This window comes from Desmodus rotundus, chromosome 10 (genome assembly GCF_022682495.2).
Source record: "Desmodus rotundus isolate HL8 chromosome 10, HLdesRot8A.1, whole genome shotgun sequence".
Classification (NCBI taxonomy): domain Eukaryota; kingdom Metazoa; phylum Chordata; class Mammalia; order Chiroptera; family Phyllostomidae; genus Desmodus; species Desmodus rotundus.
The window spans coordinates 38,503,580-38,521,797 of NC_071396.1; the positions used below are offsets into that span (position 1 = coordinate 38,503,580).

Below are 18,218 nucleotides of genomic sequence, written 5' to 3' on the forward strand. Positions count from 1 at the left end.
ACAGACGCAGTGAGGACGTCACGGGGTTCTGTGTCCTCCCCAAGGTTGCCCAGCTGCTCCGCTCCACCTGGAGAGCCCCGGCCAGCCTCCCACTGCATGTCAGTTTGGAGGAAACTCTGGAAAGGCACCTGTCACGCCCGAGTATCTGTGCCTGTCTCGGTCCCCGATGCTGTGGTGAGAAGTGAGAGTGAGCACAGCCGCGGCCAGATGGCCGGCGCCCTGCCTCTCATGCAGAATAAAGCGGAAGTGGGGGCCGTGGCTGTGCCTGCTGCTGTCACCGGTGCCGGGGTGGGGGGCGAGGGGCAGCCACCGTGCCTCCTCAGAGGCCCTGGCCTCGTGCATCCCTGTTTCCACAGCAGCTGAGACAACAGATGTTTGCTTCCAGCCAGTACATTTGGGGGTCGCTTTGCTGCACAGCGACAGGTAAGCAATACAGCAACTGATGACCGGGGCCAGTCTGTGAAAACGTGGGCTGGACAGGCTGCCACCGTGGGGCGGGGGCCCCGTATCCTGCTTCTGCTTCTCCTTTGCCCCTTGGTGGCCTTGGGTGACCTCCAGGCCTTGCCAGGCCTTAACTGCCCAGCGATGTCTCTGGGTTTGATAACCTTGAAAGTCCCGCCTAGTTCAAAAAATTCTTAAAAATCTTGAGGATTCGTAGCAAGCTCTCTCCAGGCCTCTGTGCGCCCAGATTTGAAGTCCGCAGGGACGAAGTGCTGGGGAGACTGTGTTTTTTCAAGTGCTTCCCGCTGACAGAGCCAGTCTGCGCCCACCTGCCTGCACCCCCAGGCACAGCGGGGGGCTTTCCTGAGGGCCCCGTGTGTGAGAGACAGAGCTGGGAGTAGATGCAGAGCTCAGAGCAGTGGACGAGCGAGGCCCCACCCGGGAGCAGGCTGTGAGGGGTGAGGGAGGTCAGCCAGGGGGACAGAGGCCCAACCACTGAAGGACAGCAGGAGCCAAGGCCCTGGGGTTGCTGAGGAACAGGAGGGGCTGGGAGGTGGTCACTGTCCCACCTTTTGGGAGGGGCCAGGTAGCTGAGGGTGGCGTCTCCTGTAGGGTGAGCACCCTGCAGCCTGCAGGCAGTGCCCAGCCCGGCCGGGCCAGCGCTCTCACGGCAGACGGGTGCACACAGGGCCCTTTGGTGGAAGATGAGAGGCTGTGGACCCCAGGCAGGTGCCACCGGACCCTGCTCCCTACACACATGTATGAACACACACGTGTGCATGCACACACACTGTTTAGGGGCTTGTGTAGCCCCCAGGCTCCTCTGGGGGCCCATGACACCTCCTTCCTATTTGCCGGGAGCTCTCAGTAGAGAGCAGCCCCACCACGGCCCGAGGCCCCCCGCCTACCTTGGTGAGGTGCAGCTTCCCGCCTGAGCCCCGGGTGCAGATGATGAGGTGCTTGGAGAAGAGGAAACACTGCCGCTCGCCCTCCTTCTTCAGCGACAGAGAGCCCAGGCGCCCCCTGGTGATCTTGCCCTTCTCTGACATGGGCACCTGGATGAGGGACCCTGCGGGTGGGGGGGAGGGCCCCTCAGTGACCCGACCCTGTGAACCCTAGTGTCGGGGCACCACCGGAGTTGAAGGTGTGGCCAGATGAGGCTGGACCTGGAACTCGCCCTGGGGCACCTCCTCAGGGCCGATGGCAGGACAGGAGGGAGGACGACCAGAGAGGCTCTGCGCACAGCCCCTTGACCTCCCAGCCAGTGCCAGGCGGTGGCAATGAAGGCTGGGGGGTCTTGGGGTGGCAGGAGGCAGAACAAGTGGGGGACGGGCCGTGGGCTGGGGGGTAAACAAGAAACAAGGGCACCTGTGACTATGCCAGGCCAGGCCGACGTCACCACCTCACCAGCCAAGGGGGCTTTGCTGCAGAGCCTCCACCCTCCGTGAAGCACTGGGGGGCCACCAAGTGGGGCCAGGGCCTGTGACGGACCTGTTGCTGCCCCTACCTGTGAGCTCCTACTCATCCTTCAAGACTTCACTCTGGCGCTACCTCCACAGGGAGCCCCACCCCCCGCACCCCCTGGTCCTGCTTGGGGCCCCCCCGCCGTCTCCCGCCTGCACCTGTCACCGCCCAGAGCCCGGTCGCAGATTTGTCTCCTCGTGAGTCTCCCCCGTACAGTGCACTTCTGGGCTGGGGGTCCACTCTCTGTGGCCCTGCACCCCCTTGTTGACCTGGCAGGGACTGGGGGGTGTCAGTGTTGGCTGTGAGACTGAGCAAGCGGGAAAGCACTGCCAGGTTCCCGGTCTGGCCTCCAGGTCCGGCCCTGCCCCTCTCAGGGCAGGTGATGCTTCAGCTTGGGGCAGTGGGGCAGGACCATGGGGACCCAGCCCACCCTGGAGACGTCATTCTTTGGGACACTCCCCACATGCCCCAGAATAGCTCGGGGAGATGGGAGACAGGCAGGTCACGTAAGGGCTCGGAAGGAACTCTAGGGAAACGATCCCCTTGCAAACAGCAGCTGCACATGGGCTGGAGGGAGGTGCTTGTGACCCATGGGGCCGGTCGATTTCCGTCCTTGCCCTGTGCTCCTACACTTTCCCCAAAGGGACAGGGGACTGTTCACTACAGTGAGTGATGCACAGCCAGGGCCGTCAGAAAGAAGTGTTTGCCTCTGGAGAGAAGGAGCCTGAAAACCAGCACCATCTGCATCTCAGTGGAGAGATGCTACATCTCTACGACCTGTTACTTTCCTCCCGTGGCCCCAGGTTCCGCAGTCACCCTGGCAGGTGTGGTGGCCAGACCACCCAGAGGTGCCCGAGTGCCCCTGCCCCCCAGCGCCCGGCAGGCCTGGGCGGGGGCCGTGCCTTGTCTCACGAAGGTCTGGCTGGTGTCCAGCAGGATCTCGCAGCCCTCGATGATCATGCGCTCGATGGCCAGGTTTTTCCGGATGTTCTCCGTCTCGCTGACCTCGTCATGCATTATCCTGTGGGGGCAGGAAGTGACACGTCAGAGATGGGCGGCCACCATGCCGAGGAGGACCGCCGGGGGCTGCCCAGGTCTGGGAGAAAGCCTGGTGCCCAAGGAGACAGGGGATCCTGTGTCAGAGAAAATGAGTCGGAGGTTAACCGCTGAGAAGCAGGTCTCTGGGTTATAAGCCTGAACCGTGGGGCAGAGGCCGCGCGGGGAGGAAGATGAGGCTGCAGCAGAGGTCCTTCGTGCATCACCGGCCCTCGTCGACCTGGCCTCACCCGCCCGCGGATGAAACCAAGGCCCTGATCAGTGCCCCTGGAAAACGCTCTATGTAGAGGTTTTCTTACTTTTAAAAACTTGTTTATTGATTCTAGATTCAGAGAGACATCGATCTGCTGTTCCGCCCACCCGTGCATTCACTGGTCGACCCCTGCTCCGCCCAGGGATCCAACTGCAACCTCGGAGTATCAGCAAGATGCTCCACCCAGTGGAGCTACCCAGCCAGGGCCTGGTTTCCCAATCATGGCTCTGAAACAGCGTGGTTTTGGAGGACAGGGCAACGCCGCTGGCTCAGGGGACACGGACTTCAGTTATTTCTGTGAATTCTGGCGCGGCTGGGAGGAAAGCATGGCGCAGCCGGCCCCACCCCCACCCTATCTGAGAGCACAGAACTCTCCTACGTGTTCAAGTCCGGCCGGCTGCAACTCCACCCATGTCCACGAGGTGGCACCACTTACCTGCTTTTCAAAAACTCTCCCTGGGAAAATGGCCAGCAGAGTTGTCCCCTTTGCAAAGAGCCTTTACGGATTTCCAGGAGTCTCGGGTGGTAGTGGGTAATTTACGGGTGCGGGGGTGGTATGGAAAAACACCCCACCTACTGCAGCTCAGGGCCTTTGCACTTGCTGTTTTTTCCCTGGGACTGCGTGCACACAGCTATTTATTTACTATCGGCTGCGGAACAGTTTGTGTTCCAAAGACCTGACTGGAAAAATTTCTTGCTTGTTCCTCCTCAGGGCTTTTGCACTTGTGTTTTTATTCCCCCGGAATTTTCTCATTTGTTTATTCTCACTGCAGAGCAGGGAAACATCTATGTGAGAGAGAAACACTAATCGGTTGCCTCCGGAACGCACCCCGACTAGGTGCCGAACCCATGACCTAGGCCTGTGCCCTAACCAGGAATAGAACCCGTGACCTTTGGGTGTGCTGGACGGCACTCCAAACGACTGAGCCACTCCAGCCAGGGCCGCTTATATGGGTATTTCAAAATCTTGGCTCTGGACTGGCGTAAGACCTGGCAATGCTGCTGGCTCCGGGGAGACCACCTTCAGTTAGCTTCCTAAGTTCTGGAAAGTCTGGGAGGACAGTTTGACACCATCTACCCCCAATCTAAAATACAAAAACATGTCTCTATTTTTTTTTTTTTTCTGGCCTCCTGCAATATTCCGCAAGTCCACAGGGTGGCAGCATTGACTTTTTAAAAAACTACCCTTGCGGAAGGCCAATGGCCAAGTGAAGTGTCAGCTCTGCTAAGAGACGTTGGGAAATAGGCTGGGTTTTTTGTTTGTTTGTTTGTTTTTAGTGATGCTCTGAAAATATTTCCTGCCCGTGTTTTCTCAGGGCTTGGTAGTTGTTTCATACCCCAGAAGCCTTCTTTTACCTTGGTTTTATTTATTTTAGATTTTATTTACATTTATCTTTAGAGAGAGGGGAAGGGAGGGATAAAGCGTGGGCAGAAAGAGACGTGAGCGGTTCACTAGGAACTGTGAGTGTTTCCAGGCGTCTGCCTGGGCAGTGTGTTATTTTTCAAGGGGTATCTGTGAAAACAGTCTACCTTCTTCTCAGGCCTTTTGTACTTTTAACGACTGCTTAAAAATGTGGGCTCTGGCCTTGCTTATAGTGGAGGGCCTGGCAATGAGGCTGGCCCCTGAAAGACCAATTTTTGTTAGTCTCATAGATTTTGGCAAGTTTGGAAGGAAAAGTTGACACGGACACTTTTTATTCTGGGATACAGACAATTGTTCCAATTGTTCTTGTCGGTCGCCTGCAATACCACTGATGTCCACAGGGTAGAAGCATTTACTTGCTTTTGAAAAAATACCCTAGGAGGCCAAAGGACAGCGAGTGTCTATGTTGCTAGAAGCCTTGACCAGTATCCAGGCGTCTGCCTAAGTAGTCTGTTGTTTTTTAATGGATGTCTGGAAAAATAGCATTCCTTCTCACTCTCAGGGCCTTTGTTCCTGCTGTTTCCTTTCCCTGAACGCTTTTTTATGACTGCTTTTTAAATACCAGCTCTGGACTTGCTTATTGTCGGAGGACCTGGCAATGAGGCTGGCTCCAGGGAGACCAATTTCTGTGATTTGTGTAGTTTTTGACGTAAAAAGCAAGGGAAGAAAGCTGGACACAGCTGGTTTGTAATCTGGGATGCAAACGATTGTCCCTATTATTTTGGTGTGGCCAACTGCAACTCCATTTATGGCCACCAGATGGCACCATTTACCTGCTTTTGAAAACAGGAGCGGGAAGATGGGCAATTGAGTTGTGGACTTTTTGCTCAGAGCCTGGGTGGGTTTTGAGGAGTCTTAGCAAAGTAGAGGGTCATCTGTAGGTTGGGGAAATCTCCAAAACTACACCCCGTCCTTCTGCTCAGGCCCATTGCAGGTGCTGTTTTCTCCTGAATGCTCTTTATACGGCTATTTGTGTAATATTAATACTTTGGAACGGCCTGTGTTTGGGAGGCCCTGGCAATGGGCTGGTTCAGGGAAGACTGACTTCTGTTACTTCTGCGTGGGGACCAGAGAGGTCTAGACTTTGCTAAGAACACTGATGGATTTTTAAGAGTCTCAGAAAAGTAGTGGGTGATTTGGGGGGGGAATGTCTTGAAATAGTACCTCACCTACTCAAAAACAAAACAAAACACAACAACAAAAAACCAACCCAGAGGGTCCCTGTTTGCTTGCTGAGACCTGACGTCTGTGTGGGGTGCCTGTCAGTGTGTGTGGTTACAACATTCTCTCTTGGACCCACTCCGAGTACACTGCACAGCCAGCCAAGGTTCGTGATGGATGGAGTGAGCTGGCTGCTAAGCAAAGCACTGAGACCGCCTGGTGCTCCGGGCCTGGAGGGTGGTGGGGTGAGGGTGGACGACCGTGTGTTTTATGTGCCGAGCTTGTGCCCAGCCCATGAGAGAAACCGGTTGTGACCATTGTTACTGCTGTTGTCGGAGAGGTGACAGAGTCTCTTCCTCCATGCCTCAGTTTCCCCTGGCTTTCTAGCAATGGTCTGACAGAAGCCCCGGCCTCAGCCTGTCCTGGACAGATGTGCTGAGGCTGGCTCCTTTCGGGGGCTGTGTGGGAAAGCAGCCTGGTTTCCACGGCCTGGGGCGACCAGTGAGCCCAGGGTGTGGGGGTTCAGGAGGAACAGCAGGGAAATGCCAGAGGCAGGAGTGCACCGGCCCCCAAGGGGCTGTTCAGAGCATGCCTTGGAGGACCGGCATCTGATGGCTTCCCCAGGGGAGGGTGAGGGGAGGATGAAAGGGTTGTTGTCATGGAGACAGGAAACCGCCTTTGTGTTGGGTTCAGGGACAGGTGCAGGTGACAGCAGTCAGGGGATGACAGTGGGCTGCCTACCAGGACCCCAGGGGAAAAGGGACCAGGGGCTTAGGCCACATACAGTGCCACCCAGGTGCCACCTGCAGCTCTTCCTACCCTGGGGTAGGTGTCCCTCAGTGACAGGAAGCCTGGTGCCTCCTGGGGTTCCTTGGGGCCGCCTGTAGCCCCCCTGGCTCTGACACAGTGATAGCTGGGAGGGGAGGCCATGGGCAGGTTACCATCCTGGGAGGCGGGCATGCCTGGGACCCTGTGGGCTTGGGCTGTGCACCGTGGCCCTGGGCCAGGGGGCCCTGCTTCCCTGCCCTCCCAGAACCCTACGCTGATCCTGCGCGTAACCACCCGGGGCCCATTATACGCGGGGGCACGCTCAGCCCAGGCCGGAGCCTGGGCCCACGGCCGGCTCACCTGGACAGCTCCTCCAGCTTGGACTTGGCATAGTCCAGGCTGTTGCGCTCCACGTGCTCGTGCGGGGTGTGAGCCAGGAGCTCGTGCAGGGTCAGGATGTACCTGGGGATCTGCAGGAGGAGGGATGGGGGACAGACAAGGAGCAGCATCGGAAAGGGCCCTCCCAGCTCCCAGGACACCTGCAGGGGGCAGGCCCCTGGCGGAGCTGAGTGCTCGCCTTCCCACGCTGCCTGCTCCGCGGGTGGCCCGGAGGGGGCGGCCGGCGCACCTGGAACATGGGGTAGGTGAGGAAGGTCTCCAGCGTCCTCTCCTCGCAGTCGGGCTTCGCCTCATAGTGCTTAAGCAGCTTGTCGAAGTCGCGGTTCTGCTTGCAGTGCGCCAGTATCTGCAGGCTGTACTGGTGGTTGCGCACGAACTCCTGGTAGATGTTGAGCATGGGCAGCAGGATGTCGAACAGGTCGGCTGCAAAGGAGGGCGTGGTCAGTGGGCAGTGGGCGGGGCCAGCGGGCGGGGCCCCACCCCGTCCTGGACAGATCCCAGCTTTTGGAGGGGACTCTGGACAGGTAGGTGGTCCCGATGGGGGGGACCGAGCCAGAATCGCAGAGTTTGAGAGACGGAGTCAGAGCGAGGCGGGGTGGTGGGTGCTGGGCGCCCCCGACCCATTCAGCACCCAGATACTCGTTCCCCAGCTGCGGGGGCACTAGCTGCGAACAGCTCTCAGTGGGCCGACCCCCACCCAGGAACCACTTGGCTGAAGGAGGCTGTCTTGCACAAGTCACATCCCACCCAATGGCGGGTGCAGGTGGGGGTGTAAAGGCCGCCCCATGCCTGACCTCGAGGGGCCATCCCAGCTGCCACGCTCCCGTGGGGTCAGCAGAGGGCCGGGCTGCCCCGGAATCAAGGCCCCACGCCCCTCTGCGCAGCCCCCATGGGGTGGCGCTGGGGCCTCCCTTCCAGAGGGTCCCACCTGTGACAGCCCCTCTCTGGGGTCACAGGTGAGTCGGTAAGTGGCCTGAAACCAGGTCCTCTGACGCAACACGGCCTTGTGAGTCTCTGCCCTCCCTGCACATGTCCCTTAATCTGCATGTCCCTGTCCTTCCAGATGTCCCCAGCCACGCACCCCCCGGAGCAGCGAGGTGGGTGCCCTACTGGCGGTTCTGTCTCCACCTCCTGGGTGTGCAATCCCCTGTCCTCCAGCCGCACCCTCAGCCCGCCCTGCGCCCTGATGGGGGTGAGGGGCGCTTGGTGGGGCCCCAGACCGGGGCAACCTCCGCGATGCCCCCCTGCAGGAGGGCGCTGGGGCGCACGGCAGCAACAATGTGCAGTGAAGAAAACCCGCGGCAAGACCTGAATTCTATATTCAGGAGCTTTGCAATTATGTAAAATGGGGAAAGAAAACCCTTGAGACCTGCCCATGAAGAAAAACTGGAAGAAAACACCCAAGTGTTTACAGTGGTAACCTTTGGGAGGCAGAACTATGCTGGGTATTTTTAAATGTTTTCCACTCTTCTGGATTCTCTAATCCTCTCAAATCGGGGTGTGTGTGTGTTTGTGTGTGTGTGTGTGCATTTTAAGAGGGAAAAGCAGATAAAGAACTAAAAATATATTGTTTCCTTCTAGAAATGGAGGTTTGGCCAACTTCTTCTCTTTCTTCTTGGGCTTCTGTGGGTCCTGAAGGGGCCCCTTCATTTCCCTCTGGAGGGCACAGTGCCATGGCCCGGAGGGGTGGCCCTGGTGGGGCAGGGGCGAGGACTCACCTAGGACCAGGGTGGGCCAGCTGGAGATGCGGGCTTTCAGGCCCTGGTAGAAGATCTGGTGCAGGAACATGATGGTCTCGCTGGAAGACAAAGCCGGGCTGAGGTGGGCTGGGGGTCCCCACCCCCACTACCCTCCCCAGGCCACCCAGCCCATGGCCCTGGGGGGCCTCCAGCAGCACATGGCTCCTCACAGGTGAGTCCTCATGGGTAACTTGTGGGGCCCCATGGGAAACGAATATGCGAGACTCCTGTTGGAAAAAGGACCAGGAATTTCCAGAGGTGACTGCAGAGTGTTGGGGTCACTTGCTTGGGAGGGGAGGCACCCAGAGGGCTGGGTGTGTGTGGAAGAAGAGCAGGCTGGGGACACCGCCAGCTGGAACTGTGAGGAAGGTTGCTGATGAAGCCTTGGCTTTTCAGGCGGACAATGTGGGGACCTCACTGGTAACCCCACTGCTCAGCAATCGCCCGTTTCCCGTCCAGCAAGAGCAAACCCGCGTCATTGAATTGGATTTCTCCCACAGCTGGTGGGCTGGGTGGGCTTTTTGTCCCTATGGATTTGGCCACGTGGGTTTTTGCTTCTGGGAACTGGCTACTCATTCCCACTCGCTATTTCTTCCTCTTCCTCACTTTGAACAACCACCCGCATTCAAGCCTGCCACCCGGTGGGACATGCAGCTGCAGCTGCTGTTTCTCCGCCATGTGCCCGTCGACTGTGTGATGGGCATTTGGGGCAGTTTTTCCGTTTTCCACAGCCCTCCCCACCCCTGAGGGGCGGGCACGCGCCTGCATTTTACATGTGAAAACTGAACGAGAATTTACTGCGGTGTAAGAGGCGAGTAGGGAGGTAGATGCCACCCTTGCCCGGGTGGATAGCCAGCTGCCCGGTTCCGTTCATCAGACATGCCTGGGTTTCCCGGCCCTGCTAGGCTGCCCCTGATATCGCTGCATTCTCATACCTCCCTACGCGCGCTTCTGGACTATCACGTTTTGATGCTCTCTTGGTCTATTTCATTAGTTTTTTTTTAAAAAGAGTTTATTCATTTATTTTTAGAGAGAAGGAAGGGAGGGAGAGAGGGAGAGGAACATCGATTAGTTGCCTCCCGTACACTCCCTGACTGGGACTCGAACTCGCGACCTCTCAGTTTACGGGGTGATGCTCTAACCAACTGAGCAGCACCGGCCAGAGCCACAGTTAGTGTTTTTGTCACTTGGTTTATACCTCTCCTCTCCACTGACATCTCCGGTGGAGCGATTGTCTGCGGAGGCCTTTCCTGGGCCCTGGAGAGTGTTGGGCAGAATCCCTGGTCTCTGTGCCCCAGACACCAACAGCAACCTCCCCCCACCGCCCCACACCGCAAGGCCAGCCGAGTTTTGGCAACCAGGAACGTCACCCTGTCTGGCATGGTTCCTTGGACTGAGCACAGGCCTGCGAACCAAAGCGTCTTCGGTCCGACTCCCATCAGGGCACAGGCCTGGGTTGCGGGCCAGGTCCCCAGTAGGGGGCGTGCGAGAGGCAACCGCACAGGGATGTTTCTCTCCCTCTCTTTCTCCTTCCTTTCCCCTCTTTCTAAAGTAAATAAAATCTTAAAAAAAGAAAAGAAATGGTCCCTGATGTCCCCCAAGGGGCCACCAGCTCAGAGCCACATACCCTGAGGGCCTCCTCGGCATGCGCGCGACTCAGCCGCACAATCTCAGCAGCCCCCTTCCCCTAGGGTCCCAGCTGCCTCATCTACCCTCGGCGAGACCTACAGAGGGGCTCGGGTCGGGGTTGGGTTGGGGGGGGCGGGGGCTCACCTGTTGAGGAAGATGCTGCTGACATCGTCGTGTGTGATGGGGGGCTTCTTGGAGCTGGCGGCCATGCGCAGCGGGCGCAGGAAGTTGTTGACCAGGATGTGCAGCTGCTGCACGTACTCGGCTTCGGCCTCCAGCATGCTGAACACCACCTGGTTGCGCTTGCGCATGCTGTCGGCGTGCGGCGAGCGGATGTAGTCCTGGATGATGGTCTTCCACTTGCGCCTGCACAGCCAGCCGCGCAGGAAGCTCTGCACCTGGGTGCCCACGCGGCGGGAGACAGGGAGGCTGTCAGCGTCCCAGGTGGGCGGGGAGTCCCCGGGGGGTGGGAGGCGCCGTGCGCCGTTAACCCCCCTCCCCCAGCGCGGGGTGCGCAGGGACCAGGACACAGACGGGGAACACGCCCGGCTGTGCGGCCCACAAGGTCCCTGCCCAGGTCCCTCAGAGCTCCTTTGCCAGCTGGACAAGGGGCCGACATGCGGCCACGCTGCGGGCATGTCCCACGGACTGGGAGCCTGCGCTGGCTAGAAATGCAGACCGGCCAGGCTCCCCCAGCCTCTGTGTGTTAGCAAGACCCCCTGGCTGCTTCAGCAACACTGTCTGAAGAAGGCAGGGGAGGTAGGGTAGCACAGCCGGGCACAGCCCGCACCTCTTCTCGTCCAATCGCACTGGCCGGAGAGCCCAGAAGTTTCTCTCACGGCTTGTCTGTCCGGGTAGAGGGCGATGATGAAATGGAGCAGAAGGGGGCGAAGGAGTCGCTGTGGTGCCTCTGACAGCTGGCGCCTACCCAGAGCCCCCCTCCCGCCTCCGCGGGGAAGTGACACCCCCGCTCTGCTGCTTGTCTCGGATGCTGGCTCGTTTTGGCAGGAAAGGCTTCCATTCACACGTACAGAATTGTTCTAAGAGGCACACTCTTCCAATTAGGTGCCACCAAGCTCCCTGCCATCCCTGCGTGGGGGAGACCCAGTGCACCCAGACCGAGGGTGGTGCCTGGATGGGGGGCTGGGCACCCAGGGGTCACCCCAGGTGGTGGGTCAGACCTGCTGGCGGGGGGGTTTGCCGGGAGCGGAGAGGCCAGGCCGGGACCTGCCAAGTGCCCTGGGGACAGGAAGCTGTCCTGCTCTGAGGCTCCAGCCGGGTGACAGTGGAGGGAAGGGGGTGGGTTTCCGCTGGTGCGGAATAAAATGTCAACCACGGTGGCCTCTCCAAATGGGCCGGGAGGCCCCGCGGGGCCACAGCAGAGATGGACAACATGGGTGCTGCCACCAGGTGGGGCTGGGTTCAGACCTGGGGGGAGAATCCCAGTGCCCACCAGGCCTGGCAGGTCCCAGACGTGGGCAACACCGGACTAAGGGGGCTGGGCCTCCTTGCCTGCCCCGGAGGTGGGACCTGGGTCCCGGGGCTGTGGGACCTGCCTTTCCAGGATGTGGTGGGTCTCAGGGACCAAGGGTGTCGACTCTGGAGCTTGGTGGCCGCTGGGTGATCCAGGCAAGTCACCGTGCCCAGCTGGGCCTTGTCTCCCATGTGTGTTGCAGGTGAATAAAACCTCAGGGGTCAGCCGTTGGGAATGAATTCATCGGCAGCAAAGCTGCTGGAAAGTACTTAACAAACGGTAGCTATTTCTGCTTATGAGCGACCAGAAACCCCGGTGCTCGGTCAGAGGTCTGGCTTTGAAAGCGCTGGTTGCCAATGAAAACGGAAAAGGAAAACTGCATGTGGGCTCAGAACCCAACACACAGGGAGGCCGTGCTGCCGGAGGGTCCCTTTGCCCACCCTGTGGGCGCGTTCTCTAGTGCCACTTGATTTTCTTAGGGTGAGTCAGGCTCCCTGCCTGGGGTCCGGCAGGCCGCAAACAGGAACTGTGAGCTCTCACTCCGCAGCCCCCGGGTGGCCCAGGGTGAGGCCACTACTGGGCAGATCCCTGGTACCTTCTGAGATGTCTGTGCCTCTGGACCCCGACTGGGCAAGGCCAATGGGAGGGACTGTAGGGTCTCATCGAGGCTGATGGCCGTGGGGAGGTCTGCTGGGGCCCGAGGGGCAGCTGTGTGCGCTTTTGCTGGCAATGAGGGGCTGTGCGAGGAGTGGCATGGGGAGGGGCCGGGGGCTGGTACAGGCTCCCTGGGACAGCCAGGAAAGCTCCTGGCTGGGCTGGGAATCCCACGGCCATGGGTTCCAGTCCTTTCTTTCCTGGAGCCTCAGTTTTGTCACCTATAACATGGGCTGAGCCACCCTCCTCACAGGGACGATCAGAGGAGATGGCTGGACCGGGGCTCTGGCTTTGTTTCAGGAGCTGAGGTGAGGGGGCCACGCCCTGGGGCAGGGACACAGGAGGCTGGGGCGGGGGTGCAGCCTGGAGGGATGGGACAGACCTTCTTGATTTTCTTGATGTCACTGTCCTCGTCGATCGGGGTGACGGTCTGCGTGGACTGGATTCGCTCGTTGTTCTTGAGCAGGGATGCGATCTGCAACAGAAACCAGCTCAGCTGCCCTGAGGGCCCCTGGCCAGCAGGCCCTGCATGGTGAGTGGGCACCACGCCTCTCTGTCCCCGAGGGCCGGTGGCCCTTTGCTCTGTGGGAGGTTGCTGAGCCAGAGAGCGGGGTCCTGTCCCCCTGGGCTCCCAGCAGCTGGGCTCTGACTCCGAGCGACCTTGGGCCCTGTGGCCTGAACCTGTGGTTCTGTCCCCAACCATCGCTGCCCTTATTCTTGGGTCTTTATGCAGGTGAGGCGTGTGGAACTCGCACCTTCCACGCCGCCCAGGTTGGAGTGCCCGCTCGATCTCTGTGTGGCATTCCCCACCCCATCCCCAGAATGTCCTCATCTTCCCAAAGTGAAGTTCTAAACCACTCACACACCGCCTCCCCTCTCCCTGCCCCGGGCAGCCCCCTCCTGTCCCTGTCTCTATGAACTTGACTGTTCAAGTTGCTCAGCTAAGTGGGATCACATGGTATTCGCCCTTTCGTGACAAGCTTGCTTCACTCAGCATCATGTCCCCAAGGCTCATCCACACTGCAGCAGGATTTCCTTCCTTTTAAAGTGTGAGCCCTGACTGGTGTGGCCCAGTGGACTGGCTGCTGGTCTGCAAACCAAAGGGTCAGTAATTTGATTCCCGGTCAGGGCACATGCCTGGGTTGACAGCCGGGTCCCCAGTAGGGGGCGCATCAGAGGCAACCACACATTGCTATGTTCTCCTCTTTCTCTCTGCCTTCCCCTTTCTCTAAAATAAATATGTAAATAAATAAAATCTTTAAAAAAAAAGTAACGCTGAGTGATGTTCGATTGTCTGCAGAGAACACATGTTGCTATCCATTTATTTACTGATGGCCACTCGGGAGTCCTTTTTCTTTTTTTAAAAAAAAATCTTAAGGGGTGGGGTGGAGGGATGGGGAGAAAAGGCATACAACTGTAATTGAATAACAATAAAAATTTTAAAAAATCTTAAAAAAAATTGTTGACACTGGAATCTCTTTCTTTTTCAGAGCAACCCCACGGGCAGCCCAGGCTGTGGCCAGAGGATGCAGGTAGCTGTGGTGGAGCCCTGTGGGCCCTGCCATCCCTGCCCTGGGTGGGCCTGAAGCCCCTCCCTGACCTGGAGACATCCTGGGGGCGCCACCCGGAAACGGCTGGCCTAGGAAACGGAACGGTCTGGGAAGGAACACCAGAGGTACTTGTAAAAATCTCCATCGGATTTGGGGATCAGAGAGGTGGGCACAGTGGGGGCCAGGGGAGTCCTCCGGTGGGAGGGTCAGGGCCCCCCTTTCCACCCCCCCAAAGTATGCAGGCCTTTACTGGGGGCCCTCCACCAGTGCCACCTTGTGCCGCAGACATTGCAATGCCGGCATCGCCTGTCTCCTGCCGGGCGCGGGGCTGAGCACTCAGCACACTGCTGGCCACGTTAATGAGTGAAGCAAAAAAACAACAACCCCAGAGCCACACAAACCTCAGGGAGAGGAAAACACCACCGTCACGGGGCCCCGCAAGCCTGCAGGTGGAGGCTCCAGCCATGGCCGAGTAGGTCAATTGGCTAGAGCCTCGTCCCAATGCACCAAGGTTGTGGGTTTGATCCCTGGGCAGGGTCAGCCAGTGAGTGCACGAATGAGTGGAATGACAAATTGATGTCTCTCTTTCTCTCTCAAAAAAAAAATTAATCACTTAAAAAGAATAAATAAAGGTAGCAGCTCAGGGGAGCCTGCAGACATTGCCACCAGGCTGCTCCCTCTGCAAGCCGCTGGCTGAACTGCGGAATGAATGGGCTTCACAAAAGAGCACTTTGGAAGCAGAATGGAGCCGTTACCGGCTCTCCACTGCCGCGTTGCTAAAATTACCTGGCGATGCCTGGCAGAGTCGCTGAAAATATCTGGCTGAGACATATTCAGCGCCGGCAGGGGAGCTGAGGCTTTTCTCTCCCCAGGGCACCCCCCACTTCCGGTTTTTTGATTCTCTGAGAACATTTGCTCGTTGAAATAAAGGCTGATCCTTTGATCTGTCCTCTCTGGGGCTGAGGAACACACACACACACACACACACACGCATGTGTGCTCACCGTCACTGGCACAAGCTCCTGGAGAGCTCAGAGGCTCGGGCATGCCCAGTCCACACCCGCAGGGTCGGCCGGGTGTCACCGCCCCCATGCCAGTCTGCTTCTTCTGCAGGTTTTGGGGTTGGCACCCGGGGCCCCTTCTCCCTTTGGCGGGGTGACAGGTGTGCGTGCATGTGCCTGTGTGTGCGTCTGTATTTAAAGTTGATGGCGCTGCTCTCCGAGAGAGGCATTCCGGGACATCCACCCAGCAGGGACCATGGCAAAAATAGATGCAATTAGGCCAGGCGCTCTGCTCCCCGCGCAGGCAACTCCGGCCGCCAGGGGGCCTTACTGAAGCACCAGGCCGCTGGGCCAAGCTTCACAGACTTGTGAGCCCGGGGAGCCTGCAGCAGTCTGGGCCACAGCCTACGCCCTGGAGGAGGGTGGCGGGACCCTGCCTGAGCTCACAGAGGCAAGTACCTCCTGGGATGCATTGGCTACAGACCCGGTTGGCTTGTTGAGGAGGCCGGCCGTGGAGAGTTGGGACTTTGTCTCACAGCCCAAATCACCAGCAAGCGCTGGCTGTGGCTGCTCAGCCCTACAGCTGGGCCGCCCACTCGCCACCTGCAGATCGGCCTCCAGGGCCCTCCTTTGCCACGCCCCTTGGGACCCCTGCCCTGCCCACTGCCCGCTAGGCGGCGCAGTCATCACCGGTGGCATTAATCCAGGTTTTCTCTTCGTGTTCGCAGGCAGGCCTTTGCTAATGATCTCTGCGTTTCTTGCTTTTCAACCCGCTGCTGCATAACTCGGTTCTCTGTCCACCCCTTCCACGCCCGTTTCGTTCTCTCTCCCGTTGGCAGGTCCTGGCGCGGTCGCTGTGCTTGGTGCCGTCCCGGTCACCGGTGGCACGGAGCCGCAGGTGGAGAAGGCGGAAGGGCCCCTGGAGGGGTTTCTGGTCTCAGAAGGGTGGGGGATGGACATCCCTAGAGGCCACACGTAGTCCAACAAGGCGAGGCCGGGACAGGGGTGTGCACCTGCTGCGGTAGACGTCTGGCCACAGACATGGAAGGGGCTTTCCAGAGAGGTTTTGAAGGGTGAATAGGAGCCCACAGGTGTCTCTGGCATGGAAGGGATCTCAGCAGAAGGAAGGGATGGTGTGGCCCAAGGCGGATGTTTAGGTGGGAGAAAACAGACACGGTGCACCCGGGGAGAGGTGGCCAGGTGGGGGCCGCGTGGAGCCCCAGTTGAGAAGGGCCCGGTGCCCAGTGCGTGGTTCAAGGCTCTGTGTTGCTTTCTGGAAATTCTCAAAGGACCCTGCACTTTCATTTTGCGCCGGGCCCTGCCAACTACAGAACCGGTCCTGAGAAAGGTGGGTGGGCACAGGCATCACGACCGGGTCTCCCTGAAAGAGGAACTCTGACTGGCAGGTTCTGTGTGCAAACCTTCCTCCCTCGCCCACGACGAGGCCACCAATGGCTGAATAAGGAGCTCGCAAATTCTCCAAAGCATCGGCTCTTTGCAGCTGGTATGAGCGGCTCTAGCACATCATTGGCTGGAGGGCGAGGGTGTCATGGAGAGAGAGGTGATGAACCAGACCACTGACAGAGCGGCCCGTGGGGGTGGGCGGAGAGATGTCCCTGAGGGGTCCCCGTCACGGGAAAGGCTGAGCACTGTGAGGCAGGGGCATCTCTTCTCCGTTTCTCCTCTGACTTCTTTTTCAGTGCTGTTCTGTCGGAACCTTCTGGCAAGCCTGGGACACACGCTGGCCTGTGTCCATCGGTGAGGAAAGGCGAATGCTGGGAGCCTGGGGCGGCCACTTGTGCCGATAAGCAGGCTGTCATCAGCCTGTCCCCTCAGTCGGGGGCAGTAGCTTGCAGGGGAGCTGGAACTCCAGTGCTGGGGTGACCTTGGGTAAGTCCCTCCCCCTATGGACCTGTGTCCTCTGGTCCCCCCTTTGTCACGGGGCTAATCCTCACTTCCTAGCTTCTCAGTGCCCCCTGCCACCTGGTCACCAACTTCCTGGGCAACGGGCTCTGTTTCCCCCTTTGTGGAGCCCACCCAGGGCTGGCAGGTGCCCTGGGCCCCATGGGACATGTGCATGAGACACAGAGAGGCTGCAGCCCAAAAGCGTCACCACCGAGTGGTCTTTCAGAGTGCCCGTGGAAGCAATCTTTGCCCCGGAGCGGGATGCACTCAACTGGAAGCATCGCCCCAAATTCCCACAAAAGGGCTCCCGCCGCCATGCTGCCTCACACCCATGGGGGCTCTTACAACCACTGCCCTTTGTGACCCTGCCCCCTCCCACCCTTGCACCCGCCCCTTCTCTGCCCTACAACCCCCTGAACCCCTCTAAGGCACAAGCAACCCAAACTCACGCTCACACTGGCCATGAACTGAGTCACTTCCTGGCTTGGGTCCCCACGAGGCCCTGCTATAGTGCCTGTGGCTCTGCATCCCGCGGTGAGGCTGCAGGGGCAGATCTCTTTCGAATCCCCCACTGAGCCTGACGCCCATCCACCCAGGGAGCCCTCCCTGAGCGCCTCCTCTGCCAGGCAGGAGTGACGAAGGACACGGGCCTACCCTCAGGGAGTTCCTGCCGGGCTGGGGGGCCACGCTGAGGGTGGGAGCCCAAGGGGGCGGGGCAGGGAGTCCTCAGGAAGGTTTCCCAGGCAGGGACGTGTGGAGTGACAAGGGCATTGCTCACAGTGCCAGCACATCCAGAGGCCCAGGGGCACCTGGCTCACAGCCACGGGCATCTCGGGAGACTGGGGGACAGGTGAGGAACTGGAGGAGAGTGCGGGGCTGCGCTCAGGTGGGCTGAAGCCTGTCGTGAGTGAATGACACGTGGACACCCCAACTGTGAGCTGATGACCTAGTACTGGGTTCTGACCGCGGGAACCTCACAGGGGTGAGTGCTGTGCCAGGGCGGACCCTGAGGTCACCCACCGAGGAGACTAGTCCCAGAGTGAACCAGTTGGTCTAGAGACGGGACAGGTGCCCATGCCAGAGCCACGAGAGGAGGCTCGGGCAGAGTGGACAGGCTGGGGAGGAGACCGCGGACCTGGGAGCTCGACCCGGCTTGGCCACCTGCAGCTGCGTGGCTTGGAGGGTCGACTCCAGCCCTTTGGGGCTGGTTCCGAGCCGATCCTGTCTGGGTGGTTGTGGGGCTGAGGTGGCCTGTCTGGAGGTGCCTGGTGGAGGCTGGAGGGAGTGGGGTGAACGGGAAG

The 18,218-nt window shown here is 59.3% G+C and overlaps 1 protein-coding gene across 3 annotated transcripts in view; it reads right to left on the minus strand.

The window, feature by feature from the left end:
- RASGRF1 (Ras protein specific guanine nucleotide releasing factor 1) overlaps positions 1 to 18,218 on the minus strand; it is a 53,260-nt gene that overhangs the window by 21,062 nt on the left and 13,980 nt on the right. For all 3 annotated transcript variants that reach the window (XM_024561785.3, XM_053913227.1, XM_053913228.1), the window contains exons 4-10: positions 12,844 to 12,936; positions 10,478 to 10,731; positions 8,684 to 8,763; positions 7,195 to 7,388; positions 6,927 to 7,036; positions 2,808 to 2,926; positions 1,350 to 1,510 (exon numbers count right to left, since the gene is read on the minus strand). In XM_024561785.3, coding sequence (XP_024417553.2) covers positions 1,350 to 1,510; positions 2,808 to 2,926; positions 6,927 to 7,036; positions 7,195 to 7,388; positions 8,684 to 8,763; positions 10,478 to 10,731; positions 12,844 to 12,936 — 1,011 coding nt within the window. The remainder of the gene's footprint in view (positions 1 to 1,349; positions 1,511 to 2,807; positions 2,927 to 6,926; positions 7,037 to 7,194; positions 7,389 to 8,683; positions 8,764 to 10,477; positions 10,732 to 12,843; positions 12,937 to 18,218) is intronic.